The 19,015-nt window shown below is 37.8% G+C and overlaps 1 protein-coding gene across 3 annotated transcripts in view; it reads right to left on the bottom strand.

Moving 5' to 3' along the window:
- Positions 1–814, bottom strand: part of sugt1 (SGT1 homolog, MIS12 kinetochore complex assembly cochaperone) — a 124,780-nt gene extending 123,966 nt beyond the window's left edge. For all 3 annotated transcript variants that reach the window (XM_067403920.1, XM_067403921.1, XM_067403922.1), the window contains exons 1-2: positions 767–814; positions 598–646 (exon numbers count right to left, since the gene is read on the bottom strand). In XM_067403920.1, coding sequence (XP_067260021.1) covers positions 598–646; positions 767–780 — 63 coding nt within the window. In that variant the 5' untranslated portion in view covers positions 781–814. The remainder of the gene's footprint in view (positions 1–597; positions 647–766) is intronic.
- Between the last annotated feature and the right edge of the window lie 18,201 nt (positions 815–19,015).

Raw genomic sequence — 19,015 nt, 5'->3', positions numbered from 1 at the left:
ATGATGTAGGTGGAGGGTGGTGGGGGCCCACATCAGTATTTTTTCAGGGGGCCCCCAATCCTCTAGCTACAGCCCTGGTGCTTCATGAAGCTTCATTTGCCCATCACTAAACAATACTGTAGCATACTAATTTGAAACTATAGCATGCTATTCGTTGTATATTGTACAGGCTATTATTTCACACACTATACTTCAAAAAAAAAAAAAAAATAGTTGGCAGTATGCACGGTGTACTAGGCAGTGTAGTAAGTTACTGTGCCATTTCGAACACAGCCCTTGAGATTTAACTGGAATTAGATTTATTTATGCTGATAAGCCTCTCCACACGTAGAGCCTCTAAACATTGAAAAAAACAAACAAAGTACAGGACTGCACATTATTATTAAAAATGTCGTTGTCAATTAAAAGCTTCAAATCGAGCAAACACAGTACATTATAAACCTACAATAAAAAATAGCCTGCCGGCTAGCCCGCTTAACCACCAAGCAGCCCATTGCGAGAGAAAATTTTTAAATTTTCAGTCAGATAAACACGTCTGGAGTATGACGTTAGCCTATTATAAACTGCAAATATAGGGGATAGTGAACAAGCGCCTACCTCAAGGGCTCTCTGTGGATCCTCGTCTATGAAACTGTCAGAAAAACGCCTGCAATGAAATCACATTATATATACATGTGAAATCACATTATAATATATATATATATATATATATATATATATATATATATATATATATATATATATATATATATATTAAATTACTCACCCGCTGGTTGCCATCGGTCCTCTCTCTGTACTTTCCCTCTGAAGCTGTAGAAAGTTCTGGAGGAAACAGAGACGCTAAAGGAAGTAAAAGACGTGGGCCTTTCCATCATAGATAAGCATACGTAGATCCACATTCGACCACTTCAGACATGTTAACGCGTCCGCCATCTTGGAACGGTCAAAACGTCGGATAATGTCGTCACTCACAGTAAAATCAATTAGATGATGGCACAACATTGTGCAGTCTCTGGTTGTATAAACTGCCGAGATTTAAATTCCCAAAGAAACGGGATAACTTTTCATAGGTGGGAATGTTGGTTTGTGTTTTTATATGTATCCCAACATGAGACGTCCCGACGTGCAGATCATGTCTAGGTGCGTCCCAGGCTGCGTTCTATGGTGTTCCGCCGGGTTCATTAATTTAACGCTGTTACACGCACTCGTCTCACTGAACGTCACGTGACGTCTGTGTCTATGGCGTTCCGACGAGGGTCAATAATATAACGTTGCAACTATGGCGCTTCTATGAGGTGTCGTTTTGCTATTTACGATGCTAACTAATAGGGGTGTGACGAGACATATATGTTAGTTAATAAAAATAGTCATTAATTTTTAGTTCATAGTTTACAGTGCATTAACTAATGTTAACAAATGAAACCTTACTGTTTGTGCTTAATAAGATTAACACTAGAACTACCAAGGCAGTCATTTTGACCGTTTTAAAGATTTGCAATGTAATAACTTTGTTGAAATAAAACCCATATAACTACAGTTCCATGACTTTTCTTAAATTAATGTAAATTTTATTTTAACATTGTTATTTTATTAAAATTTCAAAACACAAAAGAGTTCTGAGTATTTCTACCTTGAATGGCCATAGCGGTCAATTTGACCGCACATATTGCAGGCGTATCTCCTCAGCGCTTTTTCCCGCGGTTAAAGATGTGCGTAGCTGTTGCCTAGCAACCTTTCTCTGGCAGTTTTGTATGCTTTTGATAAGCTAAAACTTAGCTTTACCGTCAAAATGGCAACAAGAAAGAAAATGACTGTCACTGAGGTTTTATCCTTGCTTGAGAACATTGATGATGCAGAGTCTGATGGAGGAGCAGAGAGCGATGTCTCTTGGTCTCTTGACAGTTCGTCTGACACTGATTCTGAGGTTCTGAGTCCTAATATAACAGAACTATTTATTCATTCTAGATTTCATTAGAGGCTGCATAAAATTGTTTCCGATTCGTGTGGTCCAAACATTTCCGATAATGCTAAAGCATTGTAAACTCCAAAAGTCAAAATGTATTGAATAAAGACAGATGTAATCATTTCCAAAATTCACAATATGTTTTTATCTAACGAAATATTCTGCTTCATTTTATATTTGTTGACATTTTGACTTTCAAAAACAACATTTTAACTGCGGTGAAAAACTTTGATCTCCAGCTTGCCGGATGCAAATTGCAGAAAGCAAATTGCGGCATGCACTTTTGTGGGAGGTCTAGTAGCTCTTACACAATAATATCACGAACATATTATATTATGTATGCTTAAATTACCCCACATTTTTCATTAAACATGACCATAGAAGCTTTGAAGTAAATATAACATGAAAAAAATGACATTCACTGCTGTCTGGTATGAACAGTCAAAATGACCGCTATTGGCAGTTCTAGTAGTTATGGAATTCCGGTAGTGCTAGTGTTAAGAGAAAACTGTTATTCGTTTTCATGTCAGTCATGCAAATAAGACCACATTTTTCTTTGATACAAAGCTGAGAGATGGTTACAACTACACTGCCCAGCCTAAAATAGCTTTCATATTGAGAGATATCTGTATTCATCAGGGAGCCGCTTTCAAAATGCGGGATATTGAGATTGCGTTTGAATACGCGCTTATGTTTACTTTCACTTTCAACAACCGCGCGTAACTCTGTAAATATGGAGCGGCGGCGTCCGTTATCAAACTGAATTAAAAGTTTTTTATTTAAATACAAAGCAAAACGACAGAGGAGGTGTAACGTATACGTAGAGGTGGCATATTCTTTCCTAATCATCCTAACACTCTATCATGGCAACATCACGAGACTACTTTTCGCCTCGACGAGAAGTCTCGTCACAGTTTAGTCTCGCGAGATCTCGTGACACGAGATCTCGTCACACCCCTACTAACTAAGCAATCAGTCGTGTTGATTGTCGCGTACCTTGCCGTGAGCAGAAGCCGCGACCAATGACGTGTGATAAGGAACGTGACACTTTCGTCGCCCCCTTTCTCACCTGAGAAGGCGCGTGAGAAGCTACGTGACGTCTGCGCCGTGACGTCTGAAGTAACTTTTGCCAGTTGTTATTTTGTAAATTTTCTGAAGTTCTGTAAATTAGTGTTTTTGGTTTGTTTGGAGAAAAAAGAAAAAAACACATTTAACATTTAAGCACCTCAAAATCACTGAATATTTCTCCATTCCTAATTGTGTTTAAATATGTTGACGAAAACATGACCGACACTATTAGCCAATCAATAACTGACATTAAAAGATGTGCTATTGCTTAACTTGAAAATGCCTGCGCTTAATGTCAATGACAACCAGCGACAACTAATCAACACATTTCTCCTGTCATAAACACTACTGCTAAGATAATGACATTACTGCCTTATCTAAGTAAAACATGTTGTTTCAGAGTTTTGTCCCCCATAGAAATCCTTTATTAAAAAAATGCATGAAGCATTAAAGACTGTTAAATTAAAAGACCGAATTCGAAATTAAAAGATTAATTCAGAGAGCAAGCTATGGCCTATTATCAAACACTTCAATCATGTAATATTTTAATAAAAGTTTTAATTTAAGCTATAGCCTATATAATAGTGGAAAAAAGAAATACACATGCAGAACAAACTGTTATATTAGTTAAGGCAGCATATTAGAATAAATAAAAATAATTATTCATGGGATAGGCATTTCACATATGTAAATGTACAGTAAAACTATATTGTCAGAACATGGTTAGAGAAATTTAATGGTTATACATTCAAAAGTATGGAAACAAATAAGCTTAAAAATAAGGAATATAAGCTTAAAATATTCCTTATCCTGTGTCTCCCTCTATTGGACAACATTTTCAGGTGAACCTCTTTCAGATAAAATGCTGATCATTAAGAAATTGCGGTTAGCTTCCCAAGCATCAATAACTGTATTTGGCTTCGACGAGTCTGAGACTCCCGGCCTGAGATTGTGTCCCAGACGGCAATAAATAGTTTGTGAATATTTGTAAATATTCATGGCTTAAACAGCGGGAAAATTGACTGCAGTTCTGTGGATGTTTTTTCCTAGGCAGGGTTATAAACTAACAAAAACTAAAACTATTAAAACATTTATGCTAATCGAAATAAACCTGAATATAAGAAAAAAAAATAATATATATATATATATATATATTAGTAAAACAAACTTAAACTAAACGAAAACTAGAAATGTTGCCTTGTGGATGTCATTTCGTTTTTCCGCTCTGACTTTCAACCGACGAGATCATTATCTTTTCATTAACCGACAAAGTAAAATAAAATTAGAATTCAACGAAATTACAATGGATACGTGTCTTTGACCCATTAATAAAATCCCAGGGGTTTAATTCGTTTTAGCCTACATGAACAAATAGTAGAAAAAACAACAGAACATCAGGATGCATCATCATCATCATCTTTAGGCACCTGCAGCGCTTCTGAATGGACAAAAACAGGATTAAATCCTAAAGGAATAAATAACCTATGCGCAAATTTATTTTACCTAATAAACATATTAACAAAATATAATTCTTTTTATATTCTTTGTTTTACAGGCATTTTTTTTTTTTTTTTTATTGTGAGTGTACAAAAATAATAGGCCTATTTAACCCTTCACAGATTCGAAATGTGTTACATAAAGGTGACCATAAATGTCTGAGTATTTTATTTTTTTCCCGCTTTTATAAGAAAATATAAGTGATCGTGCCGGCGCCTCACACGCACACACACATTTTTTTTTTTTTATGACTGAGCACTGTTCTTAATTCACTTGCCCAGCAACATCACCTAAAATATAACTAAAGCTTAAATATAGTAATTCAATTTATTAGACAAATCGAATACAAGCACATGAGAACAAATAAATAAGTCTTCTAATAATAATTAATGCAACACATCTCAAACGAGCGTGTATAACCATGCAATATATTTGTTTATTTCGTTGCTCTAACCTTAAGGTTGTTTATGCCATTGCAGCACTTTTCCATTATTTAAGTAAACATGCGCTTAAAAAAAAAAATAAAATAAACACGTTTGACCGTCAAGCTCGACTCTGTTGTGTTTTATTTGTTTAGCTGCTTCAAGTCAAGCGTGCACTTGCAGTATTACCATGGCCACTTATATGCATTTTTGGGCTTGTTATTAATATTTTCCATATTAAGAGGTGAAAAATATACTTTCTCAACTACGTCGCCGCCATCGCCGCCGCGCACTTTGAGCGCAGATCCAACACGTGACCGTGACGTCTAACGTCTCATATCTTACGTCTGACGCCTAAATACTATGGGATTTTGGCCAGACGGCTGGCGTGCGTATACACGTTAGTTCTCTTCTCAGTTTGCTTAGCAATCATCAAATTTTGTTGAATTCACCCCTCATACGCTTCCTTTGTGTCATTTCTTTCCTAACAAAGCTAAAAGACGTGTTAACGTGCGTGTGGAGAACGTCTGCACGTCTGAACTTCTGCACGTCTGAACGTCTGCACGTCTGAACGTCTGCCCGTCTGAACGTCTGCACGTCTGAATGTCTGCACATCTGCCCGTCTGAACGTCTGAATGTCTGCCCGTCTGAATGCAATACTTACCGTGCTTTGGCTAATTTAAAAATAGCGCTCCTACTTTTATGCTTGTATGAAAGATTAATAAATGACTGACTAACTAACTGTATTTTTATATGTAGGCTACATTTCTGAAATGAATTTTCTGTAAAGCTGCTTTGAAACAATATGTATTGTGAAAAGCGCTACAGCCTACAACTAAATTTGAATTTAAGTGAATTGAATGGACTTGTCTTATTTGAGACACTGTTCGAACAGTAATTTAAGCTATTATTAAATTAGATTAAGTAATTTTCAGCAGAGAAAATCACATTAATAGATAGGCTACATAGGCCTAGCTTTTAACATCCTCAAAGGATATTAAGAAAATACTATTTAGGTTTGGATACATAAAAAAAAATAAAAAAAAACTCTCAACAGTAGAAAGCTTTGAATGTATTTTGAAATATCAATTATGCACGAGCCTGCATGGGAATAGGAGATTTTATTTTTATTATTTTTTTTTTTTTTTTATTGGAGCCTATATAGGCTAAAAAGCTAGTAGAGTGGTTGCATTACTTAATTATATTCTGAATTTCTATGTTATAAAAATCGTTCTATGAACTTCTAGTAACCTCATTTAAACCGAGTTGTAAATGCCGAAATGAAAGGAGGCTAAATAAATATTATACTACTAAATATCAATATAAAATTGCCAGTAGATGGCGCCAATGCCCTGTTCTATTGAGATTACTGGTTGATGTTCAACCTATTCTTTCAGAAACACAAATATATATTTAACACCCACACAACTACTTCTTTCAGACAATTGCAGTTGTTCTGCTGTGGCGCTGTTTGGAACTGTATTTTCATTGACTATTGTGTGAAATGCCAGTCATTAATATATTGTTTATTTACAGGCATTCTGGTTTTCTAAAAACTCATTACAGAAACATTCAAACACATATGTATAAATTTGTTGATTTTTCCTCAACTTGTCTCAGTTGGCAATTAATTTTCATTATATTTAAATAAATATATTTAAATAAATATATATAAATATATATTTCTGTTACTCAGAGGTGAAACATATATGTGAATTTAAAGTGGCTGCTTTACAAATAGAAATGGGTATAGCCTAAATGTATGTGCTGTTGTTGGTTCCTATGACATGCTATTTTAACGTTTTAATTTTTCATTTCACTAATGAAGGAGAATGTAAAGCATTGAATCCACCAGGTCTCTGGAATAGCTCAGATGTAAACCTCATGAAGCTTCATTTGACAAGCATATATTGACAGAGCACAACTCAGTGTCACACATTTAGATAATGGAAGAACAACACAGAAACAAACTGTGTCAACAGCCATGAAGAAGAGGAGTAATGATGTGTGGTGGAAGGGTACGGAGGCAAAAGATTGGAAGAGTTAAGATTGTGGACATGTTTCTAAAGAAATAAAGACACTATTGCAGACAATGTTATCAGTCATGACCCTACAATGACTGAGGTGGGTCAAAAGGTAAAGCCGAATGTTGGGAGAACAACAGTGTCTTCAATCATTCAAACGTTTGTAGATAGAACAGGTGAGTAATCAGACATTATTTTCAGTACTGTAATACTGTATACGTACTCCACATTTTACATAATACAGTAAATATACTTTATAGACAGAATGTAACACACACACATATATACAGAGAGTGTATATATATATATATATATATATATATATATATATATATATATATATATATATATATATATATATAAATTTCTACATTTGTAGACTGCAAACTGTGATTATTTTAAGGGGTGATAAACTGAGAAATAAACTTTTCCTTGAACTTTTGACATTTAATATGTCATCATACTATAAGAATATCCTATACATTTGAGAACTGAAAACGTTCCTTGTTAGTCCAATAAAAGCTTTTATTGACACCAGGCACAGCAAATGACAGGTTTTTCACAGTGGGGATCTATGAGGTCAAAGCAAGAGTGTCAAACCCCTCCTCCGCAGAAGAAGATTAACACCTACTTCAACACTGCCTGTTTAGCCCCGCCCACCGATTCACACATTACATGAAACTCATTATAATATGCAAAACTGTTATCCAATCATAGCAGTGGGCGTTTACTTGCAAATCTTGAATGCGGCACGCCCATTAAAAGTGTTTCAGGAGCTAGGCCCAAAACCAGGGTAGAAAATGGCCATTTTGACATTTTTGAATGTTAAAACCAAGCGAACGTCATAAGTTGATCTCAGACAACAATATAAAAAAATTACAAAAGCCAGTTAATGACCCCTTTAACATTAACTTTAAAATAGCCAGCACCCACAACTTTAATCAGTACTATACGGTTATCCGGATCACACCTGATAGATGACCTACCCCTATCACCGCCCCTAAACCTACCCGTCACTGGGGTCTATGTGATGACCTACCCCTAACCCCGCCCCTAAACCTACTCGTCACTGTGTGGTCCAGATAACCACATAGTACCCTATAATCTGCTTTAACTAATAAATGTTGTAATTTATTTAGACATGTTGAAGTCTTTTAGGAATGCCTTTTGTAAACTTTTATAATTTGCATTGTAGACATAAAAGAGAGAATACTTTCAGATAAAGAATACAAGATGAGCATAAGCTCTCTTGCATGGCCTGACAACATTAAAAAACAGATTAAACATGCACTGTTCATAATGTTCAAAGATGGTTTTTCAACTTCTGTTTAGCACAAAAGGGTAATATATTAGTCTGTGCGCGTTTTTTAGTTTTTTTTTTTTCAAACGTGAAATTGCTAAAGTTGAAGTAATGCACTCTAATTTACATAGTGCATATTTATATACCGTTTACAGTTTGATTAAACTATGAGTTGCTTAATTGAAGCCCTAGTCTAGGTCTATAATATAAAGTATAAGCTGTTATTCAAGAGAGCACAAAATGGTGACTTTATTAAATTATCACTTTAAATAATGATGCTGCAACAGTGAATAATAGTGAAAAACAGGGATCCATTCAGTTCTCTCTACACAGCTCAATCACGTTTTCTCTCACACACAGTTTTTAACTACTGCTTTAGAGTAAGCCAATGCTTTCATTTTGTTTTAAAAAGGAGTTGTATGACAATGTAACACATGCTGGTGTCATCTCAGCAGAAGCAACAGCTGCAGTTCCTCCCACCTCAACCGTTCCCTCTGGGCTTCTTCCAGCCTCCACAGCCAGCTATGTTATGTCTGCATCCACCAGCACAACAGCCACTGATACTAGGTAACTGTTTTATTTTTTTATTATTAACATAACCATAATTGAATGCCCTCTCTCTACGTATTCTATGTGTTTATTAGTAGTGCCAATTTTTACTTATGCATTCTTTTCCACAGTATGGTGTTTTATGAAGCCAAAAGCTTGAGTGTTTGTAGAAGTTTATGGGTATATCTCTGGCCTGATGCAAATTTAAATGTGCATAGCTGTCAACCTTTTTACAAATATAAAAATGCCTGAGTCTGATTTATGTATTTAAGATGCTGATAATATGGCTATATCACCAGACAGGGATGGCTCCCCCCAAAATGCAGTATTTTTATTGTATATTTTTCGAATAACAACCCTCTTTTAATTAGAACAGTTGCATTGCCTTTTTCCCCAACAACATTCTGTAGGTTAATTAGTATGTATTAGCATATGTATGCCAGCTTGGATATCGTTGCTGTGATTACTTTGTTTTCCAGTCATTACTTGAGGGGATTGTTGTTAGATCTACAATCAGCGGCTGAACTGGCTGAGCCTGGACCCACGTCCAATTGTGTAAATGTGGTAAGGTCCAATGTTCTGGAAAGTGCCATGAGGACCTTCAGGAGGCGGGCCTTTAATCCATTAAAATGGTTGGATGTGGTGTTTGTTGACACTTGTGGAACTGGGGAGGGCTCAGCCGATAATGGTGGACCTAACCGGGAGTTTATGAGGCTCCTCATGAAAGCAGTCCTGGCGTCACAGTACTTTGTGGGGCCCCAGAACTGCAAGAGCCTTGCTCTTGATTCTCTTGGTAGGTACATCTTTTAAATAAATATGTATAATTTTTAGTTTATAGTATATATATTTTTTTTCTATATATAAGTATAATACACAATCACATCACATGTGATTGTCACACTCCACAATTACATGTACATGCAATTGCCAGCACACAGAGAGTCCATATATACACTTCTGCATGCTGGAAATTGCCTGTACATGTAATTGTGGAGTGCACTGCATAATAAATTGCTGGGTAAAACTGCTCTACGGTAATTTGAAAATCATTGCAGTACCAATTTTGGCTACAATCTTACATATGGTTCCTTTAAGTTAGTTACCACAAACTCTATTTTTTCTGTCTTGCAATTAAGGGTTTTAAAGTCTTTTCATGCCAATTGTTCTAGGCTTGTCCAGGGGAACTTACAAAGTCTTGAGCCTGATGTTCTCTGTCTGCCTTGTGCATGGTGGGGTGGGACCCCGTGTGCTGTCCAGACGGCTGTATGCACAACTGTCAGGGCTCCCTGCTCCCCCAGTGGACATAACAGAGGTTGATGACACCTTGTCCAGTTGATCATGCAGCTCTGTAAGTTACACCTCTGTCTTTGGTCTTGTTGATGCAGAAGGTTTATATAAAAGAGTATTATTTTATTTATTTTTTTGCCATTAACAGTTCACGTTGACATAAACAAAAAGACTATAATCTTAAGAGAACCTCTTATTTTACCAACTTTCACTTTTAGATCCAAAGGGCAGAGATCGTAGAAGAGGCCCGCACAGCCATGGTGGAGGCATCAAACAGCCTCCACATGCTTGGTGCATTGGGTAGGGTTTCGACTCTACAAGAGAGGGATGACCTGGTCCAGGCAGCTCTAACTTATTATGTGGAGGGACGGATGGAGATGCCCATTAAACAGTAAGATGAACTGCTTGATCACTAATGTATTATGAATATATGTATTGACAGATGAAAATTAAAGGTAAAAATAATAAACACTCATAATTTGTTACTTGTATGTAAATTTGTCTTGCATGCCAAATATTGACATAACTCTACTGTTGATTTTACAATTACTTTTTACATATGATATATAACCCTACATGTTTGCATCTGAGAACATATGTACTTCTTATTGAAAGATTGAAAGAAGGACTGGAGACGTTAGGGGTCCTAAATACCTTAGAGGGGCTCTCATCTATTCTGGAGGAGCTGTTTTGTGGTGGAGCACCCACCTTGTCAGCTGCCACCTTACTGGACCTCTTCAAAATTGAGTACTCTCAAAAAGGAAGCAGTAGGAGGGCTTTGGAGGAGGTCGCAATTGGCTACTGGCGGGACTGGATAATTCAAGTTGAAGGTGAGTTCATATAATTATAAATTTGCTATATTATCTTATTGAATATATTTGCAAGTTATTCTATAGGAATGTGACTAAGCGTAAATATGAATAACGCATTATACAGAGCAAATTATATAAAATATAATTTTTATATATTATTATATTATATATTATATAATTTTTATATTCAGAGAACAGGAAAGACATTGAAATTTTTTTTTTCTGTCATGTAGGCGCTCTGTAGAATGCTTAATTGTCTTTTCTGAACATGGTATTTGAGCTTTAGGCATATCCCTACTATGAAGTCAGTGAACTTACAATTAGGTGTTAGAGCAATCCTCAATACAAGTATCTATTGATACAAATCCAACTGTAACGGAAAACCGGACTCGGAGACAGAGATATTTTTGGGTCATTCATTGCAGAAAGTGAAGATGACAGCAAGCAGCCTTGCAATGCAGTTACAGAGAAGTTTGTAGATTCTACAAGCATGTATGATAACTTGGTATTTGTCAATGGATTGTATTAGATGACATATGTTTAATTGTCTATATGGTCAAATGTGTAAATGTGTAAAATGTCAGGTCACAACTGTATGTGTTAATGATTAAAATGTTTGTGTTTTTTTAAGATTGTTTCTTTGGTTTGTATGTTACAGATGGAGATGCAGCAGTGGAGGTAAAAGGTGGAGGGAAAATTGATTTCACCCTGGAAGATGTGCTTGTATTTGCTTCTGGGGCATCTGCCATACCTTCATTTGGATTTGGAGAGAATCCTACAATTAAATTTCTTCATGAGGAACTGAATGGCAGCCGGTGGATGTTCCCAGAAGCAAACACTTGTGCAATCACCTTGAAGTTGCCCATTGGGCATAAATATGAAGATTTTTGTTATTTTATGACAACTGGAATCATTCAGTCACCAGTGTTTGGGGTAGCCTAAAACTGGTGTTAACTCCTGCATGGCTGTTCGCTCCCCAGCTGGCCTGTTGTTGTGTGTGTTTTTTTATTTTTTTTACGTTGTTTAATACGTTGCATATAACTTTGTATGCTCTAAACCTTGACTGTCTTTTATTCTTTATACCTTATTTTAGTATAACATGATAAAAAATAATTCATTACATTTATACAGCGCTTATACAGAAGGGTGGGAATCACCTCCACCACCAATGTGCAGGTCATTGATTTTTAATGACCACAGAGAGTCAGGACCTTGGTTTAACGTCTCATCCGAAGGACGGTGCTCTTTGACAGTATATTGTCCCCGTCACTACACTGGGGTGTTAGGACCCACACAGACCACAGGATGAGCGTCCCCTGCTGGCCTCATTAACACCTCTTCCAGCAGCGACCTAGTTTTCCCAGGAGTCTCCCATCCAGTTACTAACCAGACACAGCCCTGCTTAGCTTCAGTGGGCAACCAGTCTTGGGCTACAGGGTGATATGGCTGCTTTTGGATATTGGATAATATTGGTTAATCATATATGAGTAATATAAACATGACTGTTATGCCATAGCATTTAGTCAGTTTTATAAAATATAACTGCAGTGTTGACTGTTAATTTGACTTTTAATTTGATGTCAATCTGTGCTTACAAGAATTCTAGTGATGACAATACAGATTGTGCAAATAAATGGAGCAATATGGAATGAAAAACATGTACTTTATTAACTACGAAATTGTTAAGTGAATGCTTTTTACTGTAATTCTTATTTATGTAATTAGATTTATGTATTGTATTTATGTATTTATGTAACTTTATTTCACAGGATTTAAAGATTTAGTGTAGCATTTGTGATTATTGTGTGTGCTTAAGAGCAGAGTAAAGGTATGGGTATCTCATGTATAAATAGGACCAGCATGCAGGCAATACCATAGAATAAAGCAGTCATACTCTGACCATTTAATTCTATTATTCTGTTATTAAAAGATGCTACAAATGACATTACAAACTCTTCGTTTTGACATAAAAATAAATTAAAGAAAATCATTCACATTTCACTCATTTATCTTGTGTTAGTGGAATATAACTTTTCCAAAGATGCAGAACCCCCATACAATACAGATCTATAAGACATTTAAAGCACTTAAAATATCTTACAAAAGCAAATGTATGCTATATCGAACATTGCTCCTTTCAGAAATTGTTAATGCATTGAGCCCTTAATGTACAGTAATAAATGACCCAAGACTAACTGAAACTTCCTACAAGTATATCAAGGAGTGGACATGGCTAATGAGCAGATGAGTGTCCCTCTGCTGCCACCTACTGATGTTAGTGGTCATTTCATGTCATTTTTGTTTTAAGTGTTTGTTTTTCCTGCAGGTGAAAACAAGATGTATCCGTTTAAGCCTTTTACTTTATTTATCAGGGCTGTCAATTGTTCTTCCTGAGTTGGGTGATATATTTGTATGCTCTTAACATAGTAGCAAAAAAATGTGCAGTATGACTGCATGGGCTACATTTAATAGAGTGCTCAGCTTTATAAAAACTTTAGTGTAGCTCTATTAAATGGTAAGTTTATGTTAAACAATTTTAATTATAAGAATAGCAGTAACCGGCAATCAGAAGTATGGTAATTAATTTTAGTTTAAAATTCAATAAGCTTTAAAGTGGTTTCTGAATGGTTAAAGCTGCAGTAGGGAGTTTAGAAAACATTGACTCTGAATTTGAACAAGCACAACTCACAGGTCACTCCCCCTTGCTCTCTGCTGCGCTACAGCCCTCCCTCCACAGCTCCTCCCCAATCACAACGGAGCCTGCCGTGAACGCGCAGGCTAGTAAGCAAGCAGGGCCACCGATGACGGTGGATAAACAGTTATGGCACATTCACTGGTACGGACAAAACATCAACAATATGATTTACATTGACAATGGTCTTCCCATACTTTGACTACAAACTTGGTCCTCAAAACATTACGTATTTTGCAACACATGTAATGTAACTATATGACGTATATGCACTATTTCTATAAGTAATAAATAGCTAGTAAGATAATATAACGGTAATGTTACAGTACGCAAATAACTGGCTTCTCCGGTTATCTCTGTATGTATATTTTAGCCAAGAATAAAACAAAATTTGTTATTAATGTTACAACAGAGACACCGGAAGCAGAGATAAAAGCAGTTGGGCAGTTTATTGTGACAATCAGCAGAGCAAACAGGTAAGGGAATATAGATATGGAAGGTCTTGGAGATGAATAAGAGGTAATACTGTCCTTTTCTTTGTGATGCAGGTGATGGTGGAAGGAGACGCTGGAGATGGCAGACAGGAACACTCACACACACAGGCAGGTAGGAACACGAGGAGTACTGGAGACAATGGAGACGAAGGAGATGATGTAGACAGGTAAGTATCGTTTTGAGAGTCCTTGAGGTAAGTGAACAACGGGGTGTATCACGAACGAGACCGGACAAAGTGTGTGTGTGAGTGTGGGGTTCATATAGTGTGACTGATGACTGTGGTGATGAGCTTCAGGTGGCGGTGATTAGAATTCCGGTGATTGAGTGCGCGGGTAAGGGAGTGAGGTGGAACCTGACGTGTCTGTGACAATTAAACCACTCTGCCTCTTTTCGTTTTATATAAAGAAACAAGCAAAAACATATTAATAGCCTCAGGCAACGAGTGATTAATTATCTGCAATGTCTGCTTATATTTATAACAAAACGAAATATTAAACAACCCTGCCTCTTTTCGTTTACATTTCAAACATATTAAATGTAATACTATTTGTGCATACTCGGATTATCTTCACTGTAATGAAATGAAATAGGCTTTAACATACAGTAAAACACAACCTTCTCTTTTTGTTAAATGTCAGTTTTAATGTTCAATAATAGCCATTATAAAAGGTATAAAAATATACAATAAGAAATAAAGCAAACAATTCAGTCAAGCGTACAAAATCAGCGCTTTAGTATGATACAAAAGTTAAATAGCCATATATAAATTTATGAAACGTCACGTTGCCCTCAGTCAAAACGGAGCCAGCGGCAAACGTCAGAAGGATTAGCCGAGAGAAGGCTGCTCTCGGCTGGGTACATGAGCGCTGAGAGTCCGGTGATTGCCTGGATCTCAAAACTCCGACAACGTCAGATCAAATTTTCAGAAAGGCGCTATCTTTATCAATTAACCACAAATTTGAGCTTTAAACCAGCACATTCTCGCCTGAAAAAATCTTAAAACTGCATATCATGAATAGAGCCCGAGCCTGACTCTGATTGGTTGGTTCTTACCGGGAGCGGTGTATTTCACTGGGAGGAGCCAGAGGAGCTTGATTTTTTCACAGATTATCTGTCTCATATTCTACTGTCAGGACATAATGACAGGTTTAACAAATATGTAAAAAATACATTTTTACAAAAGTTACCTACTGCAGCTTTAATTAATAATAAATGCAGTATCTATAAATGAACTTGAGGCATGCAGACCGGCTGCTGCAGGGCTTTAACAAATCTTAAACAAACAAACAAATAATGATATGACCCACTTTTTCTGAATTTTACTAACCCATTTTATTTGTCTCTCATGAGATGGTATATACATGACAATATACTTTTATCTATCATTGGGATACCAAATGTATAACAGACATTCAGCATTATAGAAGTAAACTGCCAAAATAAAATTATGATAATGTCTATAACAGTAAATGTATGAGAAAATAAGGAAAATTAGGCGGGCAGACGTGCAGACGTTCAGACGTGCAGACGTTCAGACGTGCAGACGTTCAGACGGGCAGACGTTCAGACGGGCAGACGTTCAGACGGGCAGACGTGCAGACGTGCAGACGTGCAGACGTTAAGACGGGCAGACGTTCAGACGTGCAGACGTGCAGACGTTCAGACGGGCAGACGTGCAGACGTTAAGACGGGCAGACGTTCAGACGTGCAGACGTTAAGACGTAATCCACACGTAAACTTCTAACGTGACGTCACCGTCACGTCTGTAAAGATCAACAGCTACACGTTATTGATGTGTCTACGTGACGTGATATTTACGTGTACGTCTCCATATAAAACAAATGGAGACGTACACGCACGTATACATGTGTGTTATCCGTCTTGCTTGTCAGTCTCGTCGCCGAATGACACATTTGGAGCGCTATACTGATGTTCAGACGGGCAGACGTTCAGACGGGCAGACATTCAGACGGGCAGACGTTCAGACGGGCAGACGTGCAGACGGGCAGACGTGCAGACGTTTAGACGGGCAGACGTGCAGACGTTCTCCACATGCACGTTAACACGTCTTTTAGCTTTGTTAGGAAAGAAATGACACAAAGGGTATGGCGCGGGATCAGTGCCAAAATCAAGCTTCCGTATGGCGTTCCGACGAGGGTCAATAATATAACTTTGCAACATGCACTCGTCTCACTGAACGTCTCACTGACGTCTTAATTTTTTGCTATTAAATCCATTAATTTTAAGACGCAGACGAGGCGTAGACGTCACGCAGACGTCATGTAAATCACGTGTGGCAGTGAAGTGTCGAGTCAGACGTTCACGCGTGATTCACGTGTAGCAGTGAAGTTATTTATTTATTTTTTCGCTAACACGTATCAGAACACGGTCCTCACACGGCTCAGTGCAGTGTCATTCATTCACTGCTCTCAATGGACGTGACATCTCCGTCTTCGACTTTTTTTTTTTTTTTGTCAGTTTTTAGTGCAACTCAATATACATTAATTATGTGCATATTAAATATACATATATTAATACATAACAATTTAGACTTTTTTTTTAATTTTAAATTGTAAAAATATAAATATAACATAAAAATTATAAAGCCTAAAAGCAATGTTTTAGCGAAGTTTGTGTTGCTTATAGGTATACTCATGTCGTTTAGTTTTATGAAATCAGTTTTGAAATTTTTTACATTTGGGGGTTATTGTGTTTTTATCTTTTTACTTAATTTTTAACTAAATTTATTTTTAATGTAGCCTACATGCTTGATGGCCAACCCATCGATCGCAATCAGCTGCTAGATCTGAGACTGTTGCTGTAAAATAATAATAAAATACTGTAACGCCACGCCAGCAGAGGGAGCCCTCGCCCGAATACTGACTGTGTGCCGCTCCCTCTGCTTCACCTGTCACTTCCTGTTTGTTGGACATTTAAGCATGGCATCCACCATTGTTACCTCGCGAAGTATTGCCAGCCTGTCTGCCTTACCGAGCGTTATTCCCATTGCCATTGTTTGCCTTATTGTGTATGATCATTGCCTGTTCTTCCCGTTCTCTGTCGTTTGGATTGCCCTCTGTTCTGTTGCCTGGATTGGACTGCCTATCTGTGTATGTACCTCTGCCTGTTTTACGTTTCTGATTTACTGCCTGCTGTTCTGGATTTGTTTGCTGTGGATTTTATTAAAACACTGCACATGGATTCTAACGCCGCCTCAGCGTCCTTACATAATACTTCGCCTCCGAAGAATCCAGCAGATGTTACGAATCTACAGGCCGCGTTTGCTTATCAAAGCGACGTTCTCAAGGAGTTCCATGATCAACTGGCTAAAGCACAAGCAGCTAATGACTACCTCACTCAGTATCTACGATCGTTACCACCACCTACGGCCACAAAGGTAAACTTTGCACTTCCAGACAAATTCAACGGTTCTGCTGAGCAATGTAAGGGTTTCATTCGCCAAGTTGAGATATATTTCATGAATCAAGGAAGCTGCTTTGACTCTGATGAGAAAAGGTGCGCTTTCCTCATGTCATTGCTAACGGGCAAAGCGATCGAGTGGGCCGCAGCGGTTTGGGAAACTGACCGTTCGTTCCAAACATCCTATCCTTATTTCGTAAAACAACTCAGAGATGTGTTTGAATACCCAGCAGGGGGTAAGGATGTTTCCACTCGTTTGATGCAACTGACTCAAGGCCGCAAATCTGCCGCTGAACACGCTATTGAGTTTAGAACGATTGCTGCTCAGAGTGGTTGGAACGACGTGTCACTCAAGGCCATGTTTCGTCGCAGTCTGAATATGGAGTTACAGGCAGAGCTTGCTTGTAAGGGTGAGGATCATTCCTTTTCTGATTATGTCACATTAGCCATCAAGATCGATAATCTCATGCGTACTCATCGCCCTCGAAACAAGTCAACGGGAGCCACAACTTTTCCCTCAAGTTATCAATATTTCCGAATCAAGCCACGCCAATTATCATAGTGGTTCTGACCCCATGCAGCTAGGAGTTACACGTCTGTCATCTGAAGAAAGGTCGAGACGATTCCTTCAGAATTTGTGTTTTTACTGTGGTGAAGCAGGCCACCGCAATGCAGGTTGTCCACTCAAGGCCCGGAGAGACTTCAATAACAACAGCCGGGTGAGTGTTGATCACATTCCTGTTACCAATGCTAAGAACCTCACTACCATTGTCAAGATAACTACTGAAAATGACTCATTTGAATTCACAGCGCTGATTGACTCTGGCTCAGCACTGAACCTCATTCATCAAGACCTCATTACAACATTCAACATTCCTGTACAACAATGTGATCCTCCTATCAAGGTGAACGCTGTAAACAACAAACCCATTGGAGGCGGCATCACTCAAATAACTCAGCCCATGAAGATGCAAGTAGGTCTATTTCACCAAGAAACCATTACCTTCTATGTCATTGACTCCCCATGCCATGAAATCATCCTCGGATACCCCTGGCTATCTACTCACGACCCAGTCATCTCTTGGCAGATTGGTCAGATCATACAGTGGTCACAATTCTGTTTTTCCAAGTGTCTTGATAACGTCATCTCCAAGCCTTGTCTTACCACCAGCATTGAAAGTCCAGAGTGTGAGCCTGTAACCATACCATCCTGTTATCAAGACCTTCAAGAAGTGTTTAGTAAAACCAAAGCCACACAACTGCCACCACATCGTCCTTGGGATTGCGCCATTGAACTCCTACCTTTGTTTTGTCACTGGGATTGACCCCCAGTTCCAGCAGCCTGTCAAGGACAGACAGACGGCTCTCTCGCACTGCGACCATCAGCAGGCACAAGCCAGACTCCTGAGGGACAACATGGACATATATCATCAGGAAACACAGTGAAGATTTGATGTAGCCTCGATCTTCCCAGGACAGGTCGATC

The sequence above is a fragment of the Chanodichthys erythropterus genome, chromosome 12, assembly GCF_024489055.1.
Source record: "Chanodichthys erythropterus isolate Z2021 chromosome 12, ASM2448905v1, whole genome shotgun sequence".
Lineage (NCBI taxonomy): Eukaryota > Metazoa > Chordata > Actinopteri > Cypriniformes > Xenocyprididae > Chanodichthys > Chanodichthys erythropterus.
The sequence above is the reverse complement of the archived record's forward strand: the minus strand, read 5'-3'. Positions and strand labels throughout refer to the sequence as shown.